Source organism: Meriones unguiculatus, chromosome 5 (genome assembly GCF_030254825.1).
Source record: "Meriones unguiculatus strain TT.TT164.6M chromosome 5, Bangor_MerUng_6.1, whole genome shotgun sequence".
Taxonomy (NCBI): domain Eukaryota; kingdom Metazoa; phylum Chordata; class Mammalia; order Rodentia; family Muridae; genus Meriones; species Meriones unguiculatus.
In genome coordinates this window covers 133,084,973-133,103,843 of record NC_083353.1, presented here as the reverse complement: position 1 = coordinate 133,103,843, position 18,871 = coordinate 133,084,973, and the positions used below count along the sequence as shown (strand labels likewise).

Below are 18,871 nucleotides of genomic sequence, written 5' to 3'. Positions count from 1 at the left end.
ATGATTCCTTCCTGTATTCTGCTAGCTTATTTCACTGTACACCCAGCTTTAGTAGAATTTTTTAAAATTAGGCAGATTGAAAAAAAGGGAGTAAATGCTAGTGATAACACAGCCAAGGATGTTGGCAGTGTGAGGTAAAACTCGCGGCTTTTACGGCCCTGAACCGATCATTTGAAGGTAAAGGCTGATGTGGAGGAAGGGAAAAACACTGCCCCTCCCCCTCTGGGGAGGAGGTAATACTGATCCTGGCATCAAAAGCAGAGAAGCCAAGTGGCTCATGGGTAAGGAACACATTCCCTGACAGCCATGTCGTCATTCAAAATAAGGGAATGAAAACTGATGGGGGTGGGAAGGAGGTACCTCAAGGCAGCAGGTTCTCTGTTTTACATGATGGAGAGGTGGGGGAGGGAGAGAGGGACCTTGGGAGGGGGAGGGAGGGAGAAAGGCAGTGAGGGAAAGGAGGGGACCTGCATTGCCATCAGGATCATAGTCTTACATCAAGGCTTGCCTTTCTGAGCACCTCTCCATGTGCCAGGCAATCCTCAAAGCTCCCGGCTTTGCTCAACCCCACCCCCACCCCATCCTACTCCTCGGAGCTCCGCCTTCTCTTCAGCTCACAGAGCTGGAACAGCCTGGCAGCATCTGGCCAGGAGGCCCTGCTTTCCGTACAGCTTGCCCAGAAACCACTGGCAGCAGAGGAGAGCAATTAGCTCCCACGCAGGTGCGAGACCTGGAGAATCAAAATTTTGCTACAATAAGGGAACAGAGACAAAACACAATCCATCTTAATCCATAAGAAAATGTTTTTAATTGTGGGGAAGACAAAAAGAGTCAGCTACAGGAGCATTTATTGTGCAGAGATGTCTTTAAAAATAGTTCTTAATGGTATACGGGTTTTCTCATCTTCTAGGTAGAGTGTTTATAAAAATATCTTAATATGGCAATTTAACTGTAGAACACTAGAACTTATTATGGAAATTGCCTTTAAAATACCAAATTAGACTCTTCTTAGTCCCTTTTAAAAATTTATCAGAAATACTTTTATTGCACTGGGCCAGGTAGCATGCGCAGCTTAAAGGCACGGAGTAGGTGGCAGTCAGACAGTAGGGTGTGAGAGCACGTCAGTTTACTCGGATGCAACCATTTTCTAGCTGTGACATGAATCCTGGGCAGAACATAAGCAGAAAAAATAACCTCTAAGTGTTTTCCTATGTGCAGTGCATCTGCGGGACCAGGTTATCTGCTTCCTGAGGGCAGGGCAGTGCCCACAGCTTGACACGAGTGTTTCGGTTGGCTAAGTCCTTCCCTGACTCCCTCACAGCAGAACCAGGAAACAAAATCATAGAAAAACAGGAAAGGGAAGAATAGAGTCCATGGGACTGACCCCGAGGCCGGACTCAGAACGCACACAGTATTCTGCTCTCATCCCGAGTGGTAAAGACCGAAATAATTTAAAACTACCATAGAAAGAAGCAAAGAAAAAGAGAAGCGTGCTGAACAACGAATCTGAGACATTCGAAGCTCTCATAAGCTACAGCGGGTCTGAAAGGTCACTTCTCTCTCTTTCCACTCGTTCACATGTGGGAAAACAGTCCACAAAGATGAGCAGCTCAGTGAGGAAGGCTGGCCGACAGTTATTCCCAGGGGACTGTCTGTCTCCAGATGTGACCACCACTTCTAGCAGCGATAAACTCCTGACGGGCTCCTTCAGGGAAGGCACAGAAAGCCAGACGCTGACTTAGGTGGGAACCTCAATGGGTCCTCTGTTCCCCGAGCTCGCTAATTCTGCCCGTGCCAAGGCCAAGCGCTCCCTTGGTCTCGGGCCCGGCCTTGCACACCTACTGTGATCCTAACGCTCTGCGGGCTCAGTGCTGGGAGGCAGCCACTGGCGGGTGAAGGCTCACGTGGAAACTGGCCATGGCTTGGCCATTCCAGGCTCTGACTGTTTGGCTTGCTTGTGGGCAGCAGCCTCCAGGCCTGGCCTGCAGTCGGCAGCAGCCCGGCTGCTGGGTGGAAGGCTTCATGGGGTAAAATCCCCCTCTCACCGTTCACCCAGCATGCAGCATCTCTCCTCTTCTTTCTACGAGCCCCTCCACCATCAGCAGACTGGGAAGGGGGATTTGAGCTCAGAGCTCAGACACGCTGACTGCTGAGCGGTGACGGAGACCCAGGCGAGGCTTACTGCTGAAATACTTGCCTGACAGGCGCAGACACCCACGTTCAACCAGCATGGTGGTGCACACCTGTAACCCCAGCTGTTAGGAGGCTGCGGCATGAGGTCACTCATCCGAGGTCATCTTAGTCACATATTGGCCCCGAGGCCAGCCTTAGTGTCATGAGATCTTGTCTCAAAGGAAGAGAATCCACTGCCCTAGAGTTATTCTCCCTTTGCACATCTGGCAGAGATCTTTGCTCAGCTATCTGTCACAGCGGTGACCTCCGTAACTGGGAAACAAGGGCCCCCTCGTCCTAATTTACTTCAGACTCCACAATGATTTCGCTGAAGCTGCTGAAGGGCCCCGGTGAGCAGAGTGGGCCCTGGGACCCTCTGAGGGGGTCATTCCTAACTACATCATTTCTGTAATTTAATAAAATGTAAGGTGAGGTAGCATTAAATGAATACAGTCAAACAAAGTCCGACTGAGCAAAGTGGGACAAAACACACTTAATATTGATGAGTGCGATGAATGTTTTATGCAGACCGACCCAACTCTCAGCTCTCGAAGGGTGTTCGCTCCTTCCCGGCAGGCTCCGGGATTAAGCTGCGTCCTCTACCGACTCAGGCTCGCTTGGCTTCGCCTCACATAGCCACTCCAGGTTGGAAGGGAGCATTTATTGAAGTTTCAGCTTTGTTTATTTTAAAAACTCTTCCTAGAGACTCTCGGTGGGGAAAGAGAAGGGGTCTGTGGGTGTCTGCTGCTGGTTTTGCTCTTGTGGGGTCATTAGAAACCCTTTGTTAAAAGGCACTCACAAAAGTTCAGAGATCGCTCAGTTGGCAGAGTCAATGCCTGTGACCTTGAGCACCTCAATTGGGTCCTTTAGAACATGCATAGTGACACACATCTGAAGTCCGAGGATGGGAGAGGCGGACAGGTGGGTACAGGGGTGCAGTGCCCCGGCTGGCCAAATTGGTGAGTCCTAGGCCAGTGAGACAGTCAGGAATGACAAAGTGTGTCAAACCTCAGGAATGCCTACGAAAGGCCTCCTGTGACCATCACATGCGTATGTACACATAGTACCCCTCCCACAACCCCCCAACACATGTACAAGCACCGCCCCCACCATTATAGTATAGAAAAAAATTAGAAGTAGAAAACAGTACTAAGGAGAGCCACGAGCGTATTCTTCCTCCTGAAAATAATTCAAATTTAGAGAGTTTCTAAACTCATGCCCCATCTGGCTGTTCGCTAGAACTGCTCACAGAATTCACTGAAAGCCTATGCCCCAGCCCTGGAGCGCACAGGAAAAGATGAGGGTCAGCCAATGGGAGAAGCCCGCTGAGCGCCCGGAGGAGATGGGCGTGGCTTCCTGAGTGTCCACAGAGCTTGCTGTTCTTGGTACCCGCCACCGTGTGTGACAGTGTGCAGGGGGCATTTCCAGCTGGGACGTCGCTTGGGCTCGGCGTGTGGCTGACTTCAGTCTTCAGCACCCCAGACTTCTGCTAACACCCGAGAGGAGACCTTCTTCCTCTGCCCTCCGGTTCGCTGCCGGGGCACCGCAGAAAGACAACACGAGAAATAGCAGATCTTATCGCACGCGCAGGCACGGCCACTCCCAAAGAACCGCTCCACAGACGGCCCTTAAACTTAAGGCATATATGCAGCTTTATTTTAAAGTTATCCTTATTATTTTACTTAATATGTATGGGTTTTGCCCGCACGTATGTCTGTGCACCATGTATGTACCTGGTGCCCATGGAGGCCAGAGGGGGTGTTTGATCCCCTGGAAGTGGAGTTACAGATGTTTGTGAACCAGCACGTGGGCGCTGGGACTCAAGTCCAGGCCCTCATGGCTGAGCTGCTTCCTGCTCATATACCACCTTGAAGCAGAGAAAGAGGAGGATGAGGGTCTGGAAGGTGGGGAGGAAACACGAGGCAGGCAGGGACTATGTGGTGAGGTCTCTGTGTGCTGAGGTCTCTGTGTGCTGAGGTCTCTGTGTGCTGAGGGCCCTGTACGGTGAGGGCCCTGTGTGGTGAGGTCCCTGTGTGCTGAGGACTCTGTGTGGTGAGGGCCCTGTGACACAGCCTTGGCCTTTGGAATAGCTCCCTTCCTGGCCTGTTAGCCATAGCTGCCTTTAGAGATGGACATGGAATGTCCTCCCTCCCTCACCCCGCTTTTTGACAGAAAGGAAGCTGGAAAGCCTCGAGCCCCAACAATCCTGACAGCCCGGGTCCCCCCCGCACACTGGTTCCTAGCCTCCCTGGAGGTCAGAACTCAGACTCTGTGATCCAGTGCCTCACCTTAATCCATGCTAGATGGCCCAGCATTGAACCACCAGCAGAGGACATCAGGCAGAACCGGCTAGATCCTCCCCGGGGGCCAAGGGCCAAGCCAGAAAGTTCCTTCTTCACAGATATAGTAGCCTTCCAACATTCACTGTTCAACTCAGAGTTAGAGAACTGCAGCACCAACCACAGCCAACCATGCTCTGTCTGACAGTGGAGCACAGTCAAGCCGAGGGTTGCCACACTAGCTGACTCTGAACGTCTGAAGACACTTAAAGCAAGTTAACAAATGCGGACGCTATCAAAAGCTAAGTTTTAAAAATGAGAACAATAAACGAGAACAGGGAAACTGGACATTCAGGAGACTAGGTAGGCTCGGGTGCTCAGCAGCTGAGGGGAAACAGCTCAGCACGGTTAGCAGCATTTGCTGCGAAGGTGGCTGACAAAGAGGCGATATTTCCTTTACGAAGAAATAGTTTCAGACAAGAATGTTAAAATAGCAATGAACCACACCTAAGGCTTTCACACACAGGACCTTGAAGTTTTCTCTTAACTCCTTTCAAATCCATAAATCTGCACTTTTCTGGGAATTTCATGAACAAAACTATAAACTTCCTTTGTAGTTACAGAAAGTATGTGGCCCTAGCTGTAATGCTACCTGAGCTACCTCAGGAGCCACCCTACGGGCCCATGTACAGAGAGGGAAGAAGGAAGGGAAGAGATTCCTAAGATCCTTTAAAGACTAACTTCAGAGGTCACATACATGGCCTCTGATAAGACACTTAGGTGCTGCCCTCGTGTGTGTGTGTGTGTGTGTGTGTATTCTTTTTATTTATATGTACACAATGTTCTGTCTGCATGTACACCTGTAGGACAGAAGAGGGCACCAGATCTCACTATAGTGAGCCACCATGTGGTTGCTGGGAATTGAACTCAGGACCTCTGGAAGAGCAGCCAGTGCTCTTAACCTCTGAGCCATCTCCTCAGACCGTCTGCCTCTTGTTTCATTAGAGCCTGTGCTTAAGTCTATGCTAAAATCTCTTAATAAACTCAAGCTGTGGTTCCCTCCTGACCCCTCCTGAGGTTCTTTTCTGTGCTGAAGGTAGAAGCTTCTGGGAAGTTCTCTTCACGCTGCAGCTGTGTCTCTGCTCACCGTGTTATTCACAAGCTCTGACCTCGTTTACAGATGGAGCTCCCCCCGCCTCCATCACGAGCGCGCCCGTGAGTCTCTCAGTATGTCTTCGTGTTGAGTCGTCACCTCTGTGGCACAAGATGGACCCGATGATTGATGTATGAACAATACCACGACCAGGAGACATTTAAAATTATCGTTGACTTTGAGATACTTCTTTCTGACGAGCCAATGGTTACAGGGGCTGCCGAGAATGTGTTACAGGCCGCGCAATCTGGGCCAAAGTCTCATAAACCACCTCAGAATATAAGTCTGTATAGAGCTCATGAACCCAATCTCTCTCTTCATACAACCTTGTTCCGTGTAACTCTGAATTTAATTTCAAGTGTAAATTTATACACTGGCATTTCAGTGCTTCTGACATTTTGTGTAACTTGTGGAGTGTCTGAGAAACTGAAAGTAGCATTTCGATTTATAAGTGTAAGATCAAAATGTGTGTGTAACACTTGCTCTTTTCTGTTGGGCATCTTTTCTGTCTTAAGAGGATGCTTACTCAGTGTGTGGCAGGAGTTTGAAGCTCTCTGGAGAACTCTAGTCAGTCTTCTCCTCGATGGCCCGGGCGTTCATTCCGGGCTGTGGCTTCTGGCGCCTGGACAGGTCAAGCTGAAGGCATCCGAGTAGCGGCTGGTACAGAAGGCCTCCTGACCTTGCCTGAAGCTGGGCACAAGGCCGCTGCTGTTTGAGACAACGGACTTTAAAGAGGAAGTTTGTTTCTGTCTCACTTCTCCATGCTGCAGCTCCCAGCCAGGGGTCCCCACTGCTTGGAAAGTGTGTGGAGGGACAAGGCCCTCACCTTGCAGAAGAACAGAAGAGGGGCTGGGGCCACTCCTCCCTGAGGGAATGGCCCGTGGGTTCCACCCCCAGTCTGGACCCCGAGTCCTAAAGGTTCCTCCCCTCAGATATGGCTCCACACTGGGAGCCAATCTCACAGCACAGAAGTGTGCTGAACTGTCTCTGAACAGGACGCCGAAGCTGAACTGTCACAGCCAGTACATGGGAGGTGACAGGCATGTCAGTCATGGAGGCACATGTGTGTGAAGTCCCGAGTGAGTGCACGTGTCAAAGACCCCCAAGCCCCGGGGATGGCACAGCCCTCCCTCCCCATCTGAATGTGAGTATTGATAGTGTCTGCAGAAAATAGAGACCCAGGGAGCCACGCCACCATCCCAGACATGTGACACCCCAGGATGCCCACACTTACCTGGCTAGGCGGTGGGCTAGTCTGGGAGCTCAGGTTGCCTGTTGCCCAGAGGGCTGAAGAAGAGAAAATATTTAAAATATTTAAATTACTAGACATCAAAAAATTAATATTTTTAAGTTTTGTTGTCAATCATTTAGCTAAATTTCTGCCTTTGTAACATTGCACTTTATCCCCTGTATATAACCTACCTGATTAGGGAGTACTGTTAGCAGGGAAAAAACTCGCAGTGGTCTTTATGCGAGTAAAAACACATTATTGAATTATGCCTGTTGAAGCAGTCAGGCTGACAGGCTCCAGGATAACGGTGACAGGCCCAGAACCACGGCAGCCAGACCTTGCTGTGGGAAGACCAGGCTGAGCCCTGGGAGCAGCCGAGTCAGCGGGGGCTGGCGTTCTGGAGCCAAGTGTGCATGCATGGGGTGTGGGTGGACGGGACACTGCTAGAGCACCACGCCAGAGTCAAGACCCACCATGCTCTGAATGCAAAACGTCCCCAAGACCCCACGGCCTGCGCTGCTCCTGCAGGCTGTGACACGCTAGGAGGGGGCTGTCCTGGCTGAAGTGGCCAGCGGGGCCTTGACCCTGCTCATCTGGGGTGCAAGCCGGCTCCTGCTGCCTTTCTTCCACCTCCGGGCCTTTCCCACCAGGAAGAAAAGCCATTCCTGCATCTCCCCAAGTCAGTCGCCCCAATAAATCCTTCCGCCACTAAGTTGTTTTATCACAGCGGCAGGAAAAGCAGCAGGGATAGGAAGACTCTGGCTAAACTGATCTCCCGGGATTACCCTGAAGTCAGGGTGGTCGGCAGTTACGGACTGGATGGTGATGTAAGGCTGATCAGATTTCAGGATCCTCAGCCTTAAGGGGTCTCATCTCGAAACTGGATTTACCGGGAACTGCACGCCATCTAGGGTCCTAGGATAAGCTTCTGGAGCCTCACGGAGGTTCAGCCGAGCAAAGACTCTTTGCAGTTCATTTGAAAGCTGTTTTATTAAAATACTGACTCGCCTTTGATTAGCTTCTGGTGGTGTGCTGATTTCCCGGGAATCCTGTTCCTGTGATGTTTGTGAACGGCCCTGAGCCTCCACGGCACTTCTGGGGACATTCGTTTTAGATAGCTGTGGGTGGACACTGATAGCTTACAAGGTAGTATTCCTGCAATTACCAAGCTCTTAACAATAATTGGAGACTAAGTAGGGAGATATTAAATCTAATTTCCTTTGCGCCCTTTATTAGCTGAGATGGGTGTTTTGTGCCTTGAGAGAGGAGCAGCCAGCTTGATGGCACCTGCTCTCTGACACAGCACTCTGCGGCAGGGAATGTGGAGGCGCCTGGACAATCTTCCTACAGCTGCTCCGGTTCACAGTTCATGTTTTGAACGGTGTGCCGGGCACCGACGGTGGCACAGCCTCCAACCCGTGGAACCGCAGGCAGCCTGAACAGCACAGTGCCAGTGGCCCAGCTGCAGCCTCCTGGAGCTTCAGGAAGACCAAATTCCACCCTCAACGTGCATTTCTGTGCAGGGGATGGCTCGCACACGGCCAAACTGGGGAGCTCCAGGCTGGGCCATCTCGACTCGGAATGAACTCCAAATCCATCATCTGAGGCAAAGACAGTTAAAATGTCAGGAGCCCCGAGACAGCCTGCGCCTGGATGCCCCGAGCTGAGCTTATGTGCCGAGCCTCCTCCTCCTCGGTGTCTCTCTCTCTCTCCAGAGCCCCTGCTCTGCTCCCCTCCATCTAGATCATTGTCACTGACAACTGACTCAGCTTCAGCCCAAACCCTAAACTGCAGTGACGAGTGCAGAGGCCAGGAGTGCTGTGAGGAAGTGAGCTGCTGTGGGAACCGTTCTTAGAGTCTGCGTTCAGACACTGTCCCTAGATAGCACTTGTGCACACGCACACGCACAGAGAGTACTTGAGTAGCTTTGCGTCTCCATCTTCCTTAGCACAGCTTGCACCAGGTGAACCCTGCCTTTGTTTTTTATTACTACAGAGGAAGAAAAAGACACAAATGTGTGTGCTCTGCTAGGGCCGCCACTGAGGGTCCTACGTTCCGACAAAGCTGTCGTTGAGGCTCAAAATTTCAGCTCTGTTTCTCTCTCATTAATTTTAATTCAGCAAGAAAAGCCAACAATAAATACGACATCAAAGGAGCAAAAAAGATCCCGTCTTGGACTAGGTCCCTGTCAGCCGGGAACCGCTGATAAGTGCTCAGGTCCTGAGAATTCCGGAGCCACTGGGAGACGCGGAGAACAAATTCTCCTTTATGTCTTTCTTTCTTGTCAAAGGTTGTTGTTTATCTATTTTAATGGTGACTTTATTTTGAGGTTTGTGGTCTGGGTGTATGAAATCTCAGCTAATGTCAGTAATAAAGCCACAAGTGGTGTGAAGGAATTAACGGGCTCTCCGATACTAGAGGAATTCAGGGTTTCTCTGGAATACCTCATTATTTACATACTGTGATTGCTTTCAAAAGTACAGCAGTTTGGAGAGAGACAGGAAGTTTGAGCCGCAGGCAGCGCCAGGGCGGTCTGCAGTTTTAATTTGTATTGACACTGCCCGAGCAGTCTCACTGCGGTAACCAGGAGGCAACAGAGATCCAGGAACACAGCAGGTGAAGCAGCTGGTCCTGGGCGCTGAGGCAGGGGCATTTCCAGGATTCGAGGCCAGCCTGGCTTTTGTAACCAATGCCAGGCCTGCCTGGCCCACAGCGTAAGACAGTGTGTCTAAACCAAAACCAAAAGAAAGCCAGAAGTCATGTGCTGGGCGCCTCTGTCGCTGCTTATGAGTTTAAGGAATAAAACAAAAGGACGAGCAGCCTGTACGGAAATAAAAACCAAACCCAGGGCTTACTATAAGCAGCAGCAACCGAGAGGCGAGGCAGGGGGCCAGTCCGGGATGCGCCCCTCGGCTCTGGGGAAGGGACAGCGCCGTGGGTTCCCGGGTCTGGGGCGCAGCGGGTGGAGCCCGGAGCCTGTGCCCTCGCTGTCCTGCTGGTGTCCTCCCGGGAGAGAGGTGTGGGGTGCGGGCTGGGCACCTGCTACGCGGCCGGGAGCGGCGGAGCCCTGGCCCTCTGCCGCCGAGGAGGGCTGGGCACGGACCCGGGGAAGCGGCCGGGCGTGCCCCGGGCCCCCGGGCGGCCTTCCCGCGTGCCCCCAGCCCCGCCGCGCCCCCTCCTACCCGCGCGCGCCCCGGCCGCGGCGCCCCTCGGCGGAGGCCAGGTGTCGGGGACCCTGGGTCCCGGGATGCGGGGGGCGGAGGCGCGCGAGCGGGCATGCGCAGTGGGCGGCGGCGGCCGGGGAGGCGGGGCGCTGTGAGTGCGCAGCTGGGCCACCGCGGCGGCGGAGCGCCTGTCTCCGCCCGCGGCGCGCGATGCCCGAGCCGCGCAGGCCGCCGCGGGCCCCGGCCGGGGAGGATGCGCGCCGCGCGGGGGCGGCCGTGCGGGCGGCGCGATGCGGGTGACCCGCGGGGCCCACGGCGGCGGGGAGGGCCGGCGCCGGCGGCTGGTCCCGGCCGGGGCCGCCGCGCTGCTGGCCGGGGCCAGCTGCCTGTGCTACGGCCGCTCGCTGCGCGGCGAGTTCGTGCACGACGACGTGTGGGCCATCGTGAACAACCCCGACGTGCGGCCCGGAGCCCCGCTGCGCTGGGCCGTCTTCTCCAACGACTTCTGGGGCAAGGGCCTGGCGGACGGCGCCAGCCACAAGTCCTACCGGCCGCTGTGCGTGCTGTCCTTCAGGTGAGCCCGCGCGCGCCGCGTCCGCACGCCCGTGCCCGGAGGAGGGCTGCGCCGCGGGGCACTGCCGGCGGCTCCCGCGCGCCCTCCGGGCTGCCCCTGCGCCCCCTCCAGCTGCCCCTGCGCCCCCTCCGGCTGCCCCCTGTGCCCCCTCCGGCTGCCCCCCGTTCAGCCCGGCGCTCCCCGCTCTGCCCTCCTCTCGCCACCCGCCGGATCCCCCAGGTTTCCCTCCGGTGCTCGCCGCTCCGCCCGGTCCCCGCGTCCACGCCTGCTCCTGTGCCGCGCGCCTGTCTCTCCTGTCTCCCCCGGGTCCTCGGGACGCCCGATGCTGGGTGCTCCGCTCCCCCGCCTCCCTCCCGCTCTGCGCAGCGCTCTGCCCGGGCAGCCCGGCGGACTTCTCTCCGCCCGCTCCGGGACCTGTCGGGCTGCCTGGGTGCCCCGGTTCTCGCTCTGCCCCGGCTGCTCCGGGCTCTGCCCCGCCTCCCCCTGGCACTCCTCGGCTCTCCCCGGGTCAGCTCCGGGTTCTCACGGTCTGCTCGGGGATGGCCCTGCGCTGCCCCGCGCTCCCGGCTCCCCGTGATGCGGGGCTGGCCCCGAGTTCACACGGAGACGGTGCGCTCGCTGCCGCGTTCCCGGGGTTCAGGGCTGACCTGACCTCTCACTCCGGCCCCCTCTTGGAGTCGCCAGGCTGAGTGTGCGTGGCGGGGGCTGGCGAGCGGGTCCAGGCACGCTCCTCCGAGCACCGGCGCTGCGCCCTCGGCCTCCCTGACCGGAGCCTCTGTGTCCCGTCCCGCACCCCGGCACCCCGCCGAGCGCAGGGGAACCCTCCCCGGCCCCAGAGCCGTGACTCAGCGCTTCTGTGCGAGGCCGTAGCCGCGGACCGGGAGCACGCGGGTGTAGGGTGGGCTGTCTGCCTGAACTCAGAATTCCGGGAGAGACCGGTGGGGACCGAAGGGCTGAACTCCAGTCAGCGTAACTTGGCTCGGCGTGTGGGCTGGCGAGAGCGCAGCACACAGAGGCTCTTGGGGCATCGCTCCGAATTAGCCTGTCACAGGAGCTGTAGTTGATGGCGCTGATGTCTGGGGACAGTTGGCGAAGTAACAGCCAGCGAGGGCCTTCAGGAGAGGCGGCCCATGGCTGGGAAAAGGAAACCCAGCAGTTGTTTCTTGCGTAATCCTTTTAAAGAGGGTAAGAAAAGCTTAGTCTGGCTCCGAAAGGGATGCTTTATCAGCATTCGTCTTTGGAAAGTTGTCTTGGTTTTCAACCCAAGTGAAGCCTTGGATGCAGAGTTTCTCGGCCCCTTTAATTTCCCAAGTGTGGTTTTCGTTTGTTTTTATCGTGAAACTAGGACCGGCCGGGTGCCGGGCGCTCTCTTGGCCTGGGTGAGGCTGCTGATTAACTTGAGGGCGGGTAAGCTCGCAGCGCTCCCTGTGCAGACTGTCTGCAGCCCTGGAGCCTGCCCTGGGCCCTGGCCGAGCAGTTTCCACTCAGAGGGCCAGGGCTGAATGCCTGCCGGAGGATGGGCCTCAGTGAAAGGTGCAGGCTGGCCAAGTGTTTTCATAGTTCCTCTTGGGAACTCCGCCAGGGCAGGGCAGGAAGGGAGGGAGGCTGTGGCTACCCCACCTCTTACATCTTACATCACTAGCTTGGCTTAAACGCAACCCCCCTCCCCCGCAATCCCGCGGGGGTCGTAAAGAAGGGGGAATTGGTAGGGTGGCAGAGCGGGGAAAGAAAGGATGTGCAGTCCCTTTTGGGTGTTCACTGATTGTGCCGATGCCCCAGACTCCTGCTCCCCACCGTGTGGGTTGCCGGGAGAGAGTGCTGGGAGGTTGGGGTTTTGTCGTTTGTTTGATTGGTTGGTCGGTTGGGTGGTTGGATTTTGTCAACTTGACCTGAGCGTCTTCTAGGAAGAGGGAAGCTCAACTGAGAAAAAGAGGCTTCTATCAGATTGGCCCAGAGGTAGGCCCGCTGGGCCTTTCCTTGCGGAATGGCTGATGTGGGAGGCCCCAGCCCACTGTGGGTGGAGCCATTCCTGGGCAGGTGGTCTAGGCTGTGTAAGACAGCAGGGGGGCTTGCATCAGTGAGCCTGTTCTCCCCTGTCTCCGCATCACTTCCTGCCTCCAGGCTCCTGCCTTGACTCCCTTAAAAGATGGACCGAGGTCCAGACATGTAACGCAAATAAATCTTTTTCTCCCTAGCTTTTTTGGGGTCTCAGGAGAGGGGGCTGAGGTGTTTATCACAACAATAGAAAGCAAATAGAGACCCAGAGCTCTCTCCCCGCCCCCTTTTAATGGGCCAGTTGAGCTGTGAGTCCAGAGAACGACAGGGTGTGGCTTGGAAGAGAAAGTAGCCCAGCTCCTCCCGTGCCCATGGCCAGGGTCACTGCGGTAGCCACCCTCCCCGAGGAACCCCGTGTTCCAGTGCAGCAGAAGAGTCCTGGAAGACTCAGACACTTTTAACAGCTTTTCCCCTCCCTCCTCCTGTTTTGTTACTATTATTAGTTGGTTGCTTTGGGTTTGGGTCTTTTATTTGTTTGTTTCTTGAGGCAGGCTCTTTCTCTGTAGCTCAGGCTGGCTTGGGATTCACTGTATAGCCCAGCTGTCCTCCTGCCTCAGCCTCCTAAGTGCTGAGCTCACGATTTCATGAGCTCCCATGCTTAGTTAGACCTGTGTAACCCCAGCCTGCAGGAAGGGAGGGGGATGCACTGTATTTGGTGTGGATCAGTCAGTGGCTTGGTGTGCTGGCTGGTTGCTGAGCTCACGATTGTGCCTAGTTAGACCTATGTAACCCAGCCTGCAGGAAGGGAGGAGGATGCTCTGTATTTGGTGTGGATCAATCAGTGGCTTGGTGTGCTGGCTGGGTTTTGTTTGTTTGGTGTCATCTTGGCACACGCTAGAGTCGCCTGGGAGGGACAGAACACGAGTTGAGAAAATGCCTCCTTGTATTGGGCTGTGCTCATCCTGGAGGGTGTTTTCTTAGTTACTGATGGGTGTGTGCCCCCTGGGGTGGTGGTCCCGGGCACTCACCAGTGCCTGCGTGCCTGTCGTGTTTATTTTGGAGTATATTTAGTTCTCTTCAGCTTTGACAGTCAATTTCTGAGATTCTACTACGGTCATAGCGCCTCGAGCACATGGGTCATGGGCGCTGTACTTCCTCCTCCTATCAAAGCTCCTGAGCTCTGACAGCTAATCCAAGAGCCCCACGGTGATCCACGACAACCCCGTAGGAGAGAGACGTCTGATGTTAGTCTTTTCTGGCCTCCAGTTGCATCCATTTTTCAGCGAAGGACGTAATGTCTTTTCAGTCCCCGGTCACGACCTCTGAAACCAGGAGGAATGCATTAAGCTTCCCTGTAGATACTGAAGTGACACAGAACCAAAGGCCACAGTGCCCATAACTCCCCCTTGCTTCGATTGATTTAAAAGGTACTTAGCGTTTTCATTTCAACCTCTTGGGAAGAAGCTCCTGTGGAAATTTCCATCCAGTTGGCGAGTAGAGCCTGACTCAGCAAAGGCCCCGGGGTCTTCAGCACTGACATGGGGAAGTTGAGGCTAAGTACAGGACCTTAAACTCTTTTCCTTCCACGTTTAGGCTCTTAGGTCACTGTTTGCTCTAAAGTTTTCCTGAATGCTTCTGATGATCACATAAGTCATAAGAGTAAAGTGGGTGGTTGAAATGTCAGAGCTAAAAAATAGAATATGTTAATATGCGTGGCTGTGGGGCCTGCAACTTGCTAATGCTTGATAATGACAGATTTTACCAGGAGTTCATATCGTTAGTCACGGCGCTCGCCGGCTCTGAGAAAGCGCAAGCAGTTGCTACCTGCCCTGCACCGAGACCCTGACGTGCTCCTCTTGGGTCTGCTGCCTGTCTGCCCCCTTTGAGACTGTAAGGTAGTCGGTCTCTGCAAGGATGGCTGCTCTCTGCCCACTCCAGACAAGTGAAGCCGGCCTGGGGTGTTTGAGATACCGAGGATGTTCTGTGACGGAGACATGGGCGGGAAAGTAAGGATTGGAGGTGGTAAAAGCAGTATGGGGAAAGGACCTACAAACAAAAACAAAACAACAACAAAAACCCTGGCCTGAGGTCATGAGGGGGGAGAGCTGATCCTGCCAGGTGAGCCAGGCCCGAGGGCATGAGAGCAGGAAAGATGCTTTGCCTCTCCCCTGTGAAGGCAGTGCTGGAGAGTCCCCCAGGCAGTGTGGGTGCAGGAAAAGCTGGCAGGCTGGCCAGCTCAGCTACCACGCATACCCAGACCCAGCTCAGCTCAGCCACCACCCATACCATACCCAAACCCAGCTCAGCTACCACCCAGGCCCAAATCCAGCTCAGCTCAGCTACTCCCTGTACCCAAACCCAGCCCAGCTCAGCTCAGCCACCACCCCTACCATACCCAAACCCAGCTCAGCTCAGCTCCTCCCTGTACCCAAACCCAACCCAGCTCAGCCACCACCCAGGCCCAAACCCAGCTCAGCTCAGCCACCACCCCTACCATACCCAAACCCAGCTCAGCTCAGCTACTCCCTGTACCCAAACCCAACCCAGCTCAGCTACCACCCAGGCCCAAACCCAGCTCAGCTCAGCCACCACCCCTACCATACCCAAACCCAGCTCAGCTCAGCTCCTCCCTGTACCCAAACCCAACCCAGCTCAGCCACCACCCAGGCCCAAACCCAGCTCAGCTCAGCCACCACCCCTACCATACCCAAACCCAGCTCAGCTCAGCTACTCCCTGTACCCAAACCCAACCCAGCTCAGCTACCACCCAGGCTCAAACCCAGCTCAGCCACCACCACCCATTCCCAAACCCAGCTCAGCCACCACCCATACCCAAACCCAGGACTTGAGCTAGCCCACCCCAGCATCCAACCCGTCTGTGAACTGCTGGAGTATATGAAAAGGCTGGTCCTGCAGATCCAAAGCTTCAGGATCTCCATGACACAGGGCAGCAACAGGATGTCTAAGAGGAGCCTCGGTGAGGGCCTGGTATTGACATTGTGGCCAGAGGCCTTGAACCAGAGAATGACTCATTGCAACGAACATTTGTGAGTAAAGCTGCCTTGCAAGTTCAAGGCTGGAGCCCAGAGTGGGCTTTCCTTCCTTCTCCCGCTGTGGGTCCATTCATGGGGAGGCCCTTCCTGCTTTCTATAAATGAATGAAGCACGAGGACCTCAAGGTCTTGTCAAAGGAACTAGCCTGGGCTGCATCCCCCCTTTGCTCTAGCCTGGGCTATAACATCCTTTGCTTCAGTGCAGTGACCTACATTCAGTGGTGTTTGACTTGGATTCCTTCAGACAAACCTTTCTAAACCTTGGGATTTCTCAGCGTGAGGGATTTCACATTATTCACGTGGACTGACGGGCTCTCCACACCTAGGCCTCACATGTAGCTGGTGGTGCTAAAAACATAATGATTAGAGGGTTGGGCTTGGAGCTTCCTGACGTCAGCTCTGCCGCTCATTTGAAGAGGGGGAGGGGCTGCAGATTGGGGTCAGCCCTGTGTCAATCAAATGGGCCAAATAATGATGCCCAAGTAAAGCCCTGAGCCCAGACTTTGCTCACTTCCCAGAAGCTTCTGCCACCCTGCGGGCCTCCTGCAGGCATGGCTTGCTCCCCTTGGTCCTGAGTTTTGTTCTTATCAGACTCCTAAGGTGCCGCGATTTCCTTCATAACCCTTAGTGCAAGGCATTCTAGAGTTGGAGGACCAGAGAGAGATGGGGTCAGTGCAAGGCATTCTAGAGTTGGAGGACCAGAGAGAGATGGGGTCAGTGCAAGGCATTCTAGAGTTGGAGGACCAGAGAGAGATGGGGTCAGTGCAAGGCATTCTAGGGTTGGAGGACCAGAGAGAGATGGGGTCAGTGCAGGGCATTCTAGGGTTGGAGGACCAGAGAGAGATGGGGTCAGTGCAAGGCATTCTAGAGTTGGAGGACCAGAGAGAGATGGGGTCAGTGCAGGGCATTCTAGGGTTGGAGGACCAGAGAGAGATGGGGTCAGTGCAGGGCATTCTAGGGTTGGAGGACCAGAGAGAGATGGGGTCAGTGCAGGGCATTCTAGAGTTGGAGGACCAGAGAGAGATGGGGTCAGTGCAGGGCATTCTAGGGTTGGAGGACCAGAGAGAGATGGGGTCAGTGCAGGGCATTCTAGGGTTGGAGGACCAGAGAGAGATGGGGTCAGTGCAGGGCATTCTAGGGTTGGAGGACCAGAGAGAGATGGGGTCAGTGCAGGGCATTCTAGGGTTGGAGGACCAGAGAGAGATGGGGTCAGTGCAGGGCATTCTAGGGTTGGAGGACCAGAGAGAGATGGGGTCAGTGCAGGGCATTCTAGGGTTGGAGGACCAGAGAGAGATGGGGTCAGTGCAAGGCATTCTAGGGTTGGAGGACCAGAGAGAGATGGGGTCAGTGCAGGGCATTCTAGGGTTGGAGGACCAGAGAGAGATGGGGTCAGTGCAGGGCATTCTAGGGTTGGAGGACCAGAGAGAGATGGGGTCAGTGCAAGGCATTCTAGGGTTGGAGGACCAGAGAGAGATGGGGTCAGTGCAGGGCATTCTAGGGTTGGAGGACCAGAGAGAGATGGGGTCAGTGCAAGGTATTCTAGGGTTGGAGGACCAGAGAGAGATGGGGTCAGTGCAGGGCATTCTAGGGTTGGAGGACCAGAGAGAGATGGGGTCAGTGCAGGGCATTCTAGGGTTGGAGGACCAGAGAGAGATGGGGTCAGTGCAGGGCATTCTAGGGTTGGAGGACCAGAGAGAGATGGGGTCAGTGCAGGGCATTCTAGGGTTGGAGGACCAGAGAGAGATGGGGTCAGTGCAGGGCATTCTAGGGTTGGAGGACCAGAGAGAGATGGGGTCAGTGCAGGGCATTCTAGGGTTGGAGGACCAGAGAGAGATGGGGTCAGTGCAAGGCATTCTAGGGTTGGAGGACCAGAGAGAGATGGGGTCAGTGCAGGGCATTCTAGGGTTGGAGGACCAGAGAGAGATGGGGTCAGTGCAGGGCATTCTAGGGTTGGAGGACCAGAGAGAGATGGGGTCAGTGCAGGGCATTCTAGGGTTGGAGGACCAGAGAGAGATGGGGTCAGTGCAGGGCATTCTAGGGTTGGAGGACCAGAGAGAGATGGGGTCAGTGCAGGGCATTCTAGGGTTGGAGGACCAGAGAGAGATGGGGTCAGTGCAAGGCATTCTAGGGTTGGAGGACCAGAGAGAGATGGGGTCAGTGCAGGGCATTCTAGGGTTGGAGGACCAGAGAGAGATGGGGTCAGTGCAAGGCATTCTAGAGTTGGAGGACCAGAGAGAGATGGGGTCAGTGCAGGGCATTCTAGGGTTGGAGGACCAGAGAGAGATGGGGTCAGTGCAGGGCATTCTAGGGTTGGAGGACCAGAGAGAGATGGGGTCAGTGCAGGGCATTCTAGGGTTGGAGGACCAGAGAGAGATGGGGTCAGTGCAGGGCATTCTAGGGTTGGAGGACCAGAGAGAGATGGGGTCAGTGCAGGGCATTCTAGAGTTGGAGGACCAGAGAGAGATGGGGTCAGTGCAGGGCATTCTAGAGTTGGAGGACCAGAGAGAGATGGGGTCAGTGCAGGGCATTCTAGGGTTGGAGGACCAGAGAGAGATGGGGTCAGTGCAGGGCATTCTAGGGTTGGAGGACCAGAGAGAGATGGGGTCAGTGCAGGGCATTCTAGGGTTGGAGGACCAGAGAGAGATGGGGTCAGTGCAGGGCATTCTAGGGTTGGAGGACCAGAGAGAGATGGGGTCAGTGCAGGGCATTCTAGGGTTGGAGGACCAGAGAGAGATGGGGTCAGTGCAGGGCATTCTAGGGTTGGAGGACCAGAGAGAGATGGGGGCCTCAGTGTTGTAGCCAGCTCTCCGAATGCTCGATGCTGTGGGGATGACCATGGCTGACATTTGGGGTTAGGAGCCCCGCGCGGGTAGGCCCTGAAGAAGTGCAGTCGTCTGGGTGTGAGAGAGAGTGCGCCTTCCCAAGGAAAGGCCTTTAAAGCCCAGTTGCAATTCCACCTAAGATGCGTGGCCTCGGGCTCTTCCAGTTATTTGCCCATTCTCTCTTCACGTTCTCTTCTTGAACATTTTCTCTTTTCTGTGTGCTCCGCAGACTTCCTCTCCCCAGTGTCCCTCCCTCTAGAGACTTTCCCTTTAATCTGTGATTACTCAGAGTGCCAAGGAGTCAGTACTGGTGGTTGGCACGTTTCCTGGGGAACAGCTTTCTTATGGTGGGCGTCCAGTCAGAGCTGGCCGGTTGCAGAGTTTGCTTCTGCAGGTGGTGACATGATGGTGTGCTCATTTGTCTCTAGA

At 55.0% G+C, this 18,871-nt stretch overlaps 1 protein-coding gene and 1 long non-coding RNA gene across 7 annotated transcripts in view; one reads left to right on the top strand and one right to left on the bottom strand.

The window, feature by feature from the left end:
* Positions 1 to 818: 818 nt before the first annotated feature.
* Positions 819 to 10,086, bottom strand: LOC132654338 (uncharacterized). 2 transcript variants are annotated; one of them, XR_009592039.1, is made up of 4 exons: positions 9,691 to 10,077; positions 6,839 to 6,891; positions 6,131 to 6,312; positions 819 to 5,705 (listed from the first exon to the last, which is right to left on the bottom strand). It is a non-coding gene; the product is annotated as an uncharacterized LOC132654338 (long non-coding RNA). The 2 variants fall into 2 exon arrangements; XR_009592038.1 differs by having other exon boundaries at positions 819 to 6,312; positions 9,691 to 10,086.
* An 82-nt stretch (positions 10,087 to 10,168) lies between these two features.
* Positions 10,169 to 18,871, top strand: part of Tmtc1 (transmembrane O-mannosyltransferase targeting cadherins 1) — a 173,161-nt gene continuing 164,458 nt past the window's right edge. For 2 of the 5 annotated variants that reach the window (XM_060384532.1, XM_060384531.1), the window contains exon 1: positions 10,169 to 10,573. In XM_060384532.1, the coding sequence (XP_060240515.1) occupies positions 10,290 to 10,573 (284 nt within the window). In that variant the 5' untranslated portion in view covers positions 10,169 to 10,289. Of the gene's footprint in view, positions 10,574 to 10,999; positions 11,759 to 18,871 lie in introns of those variants that run through there. The other 3 variants (XM_060384533.1, XM_060384530.1, XM_060384534.1) reach the window with 2 other exon arrangements.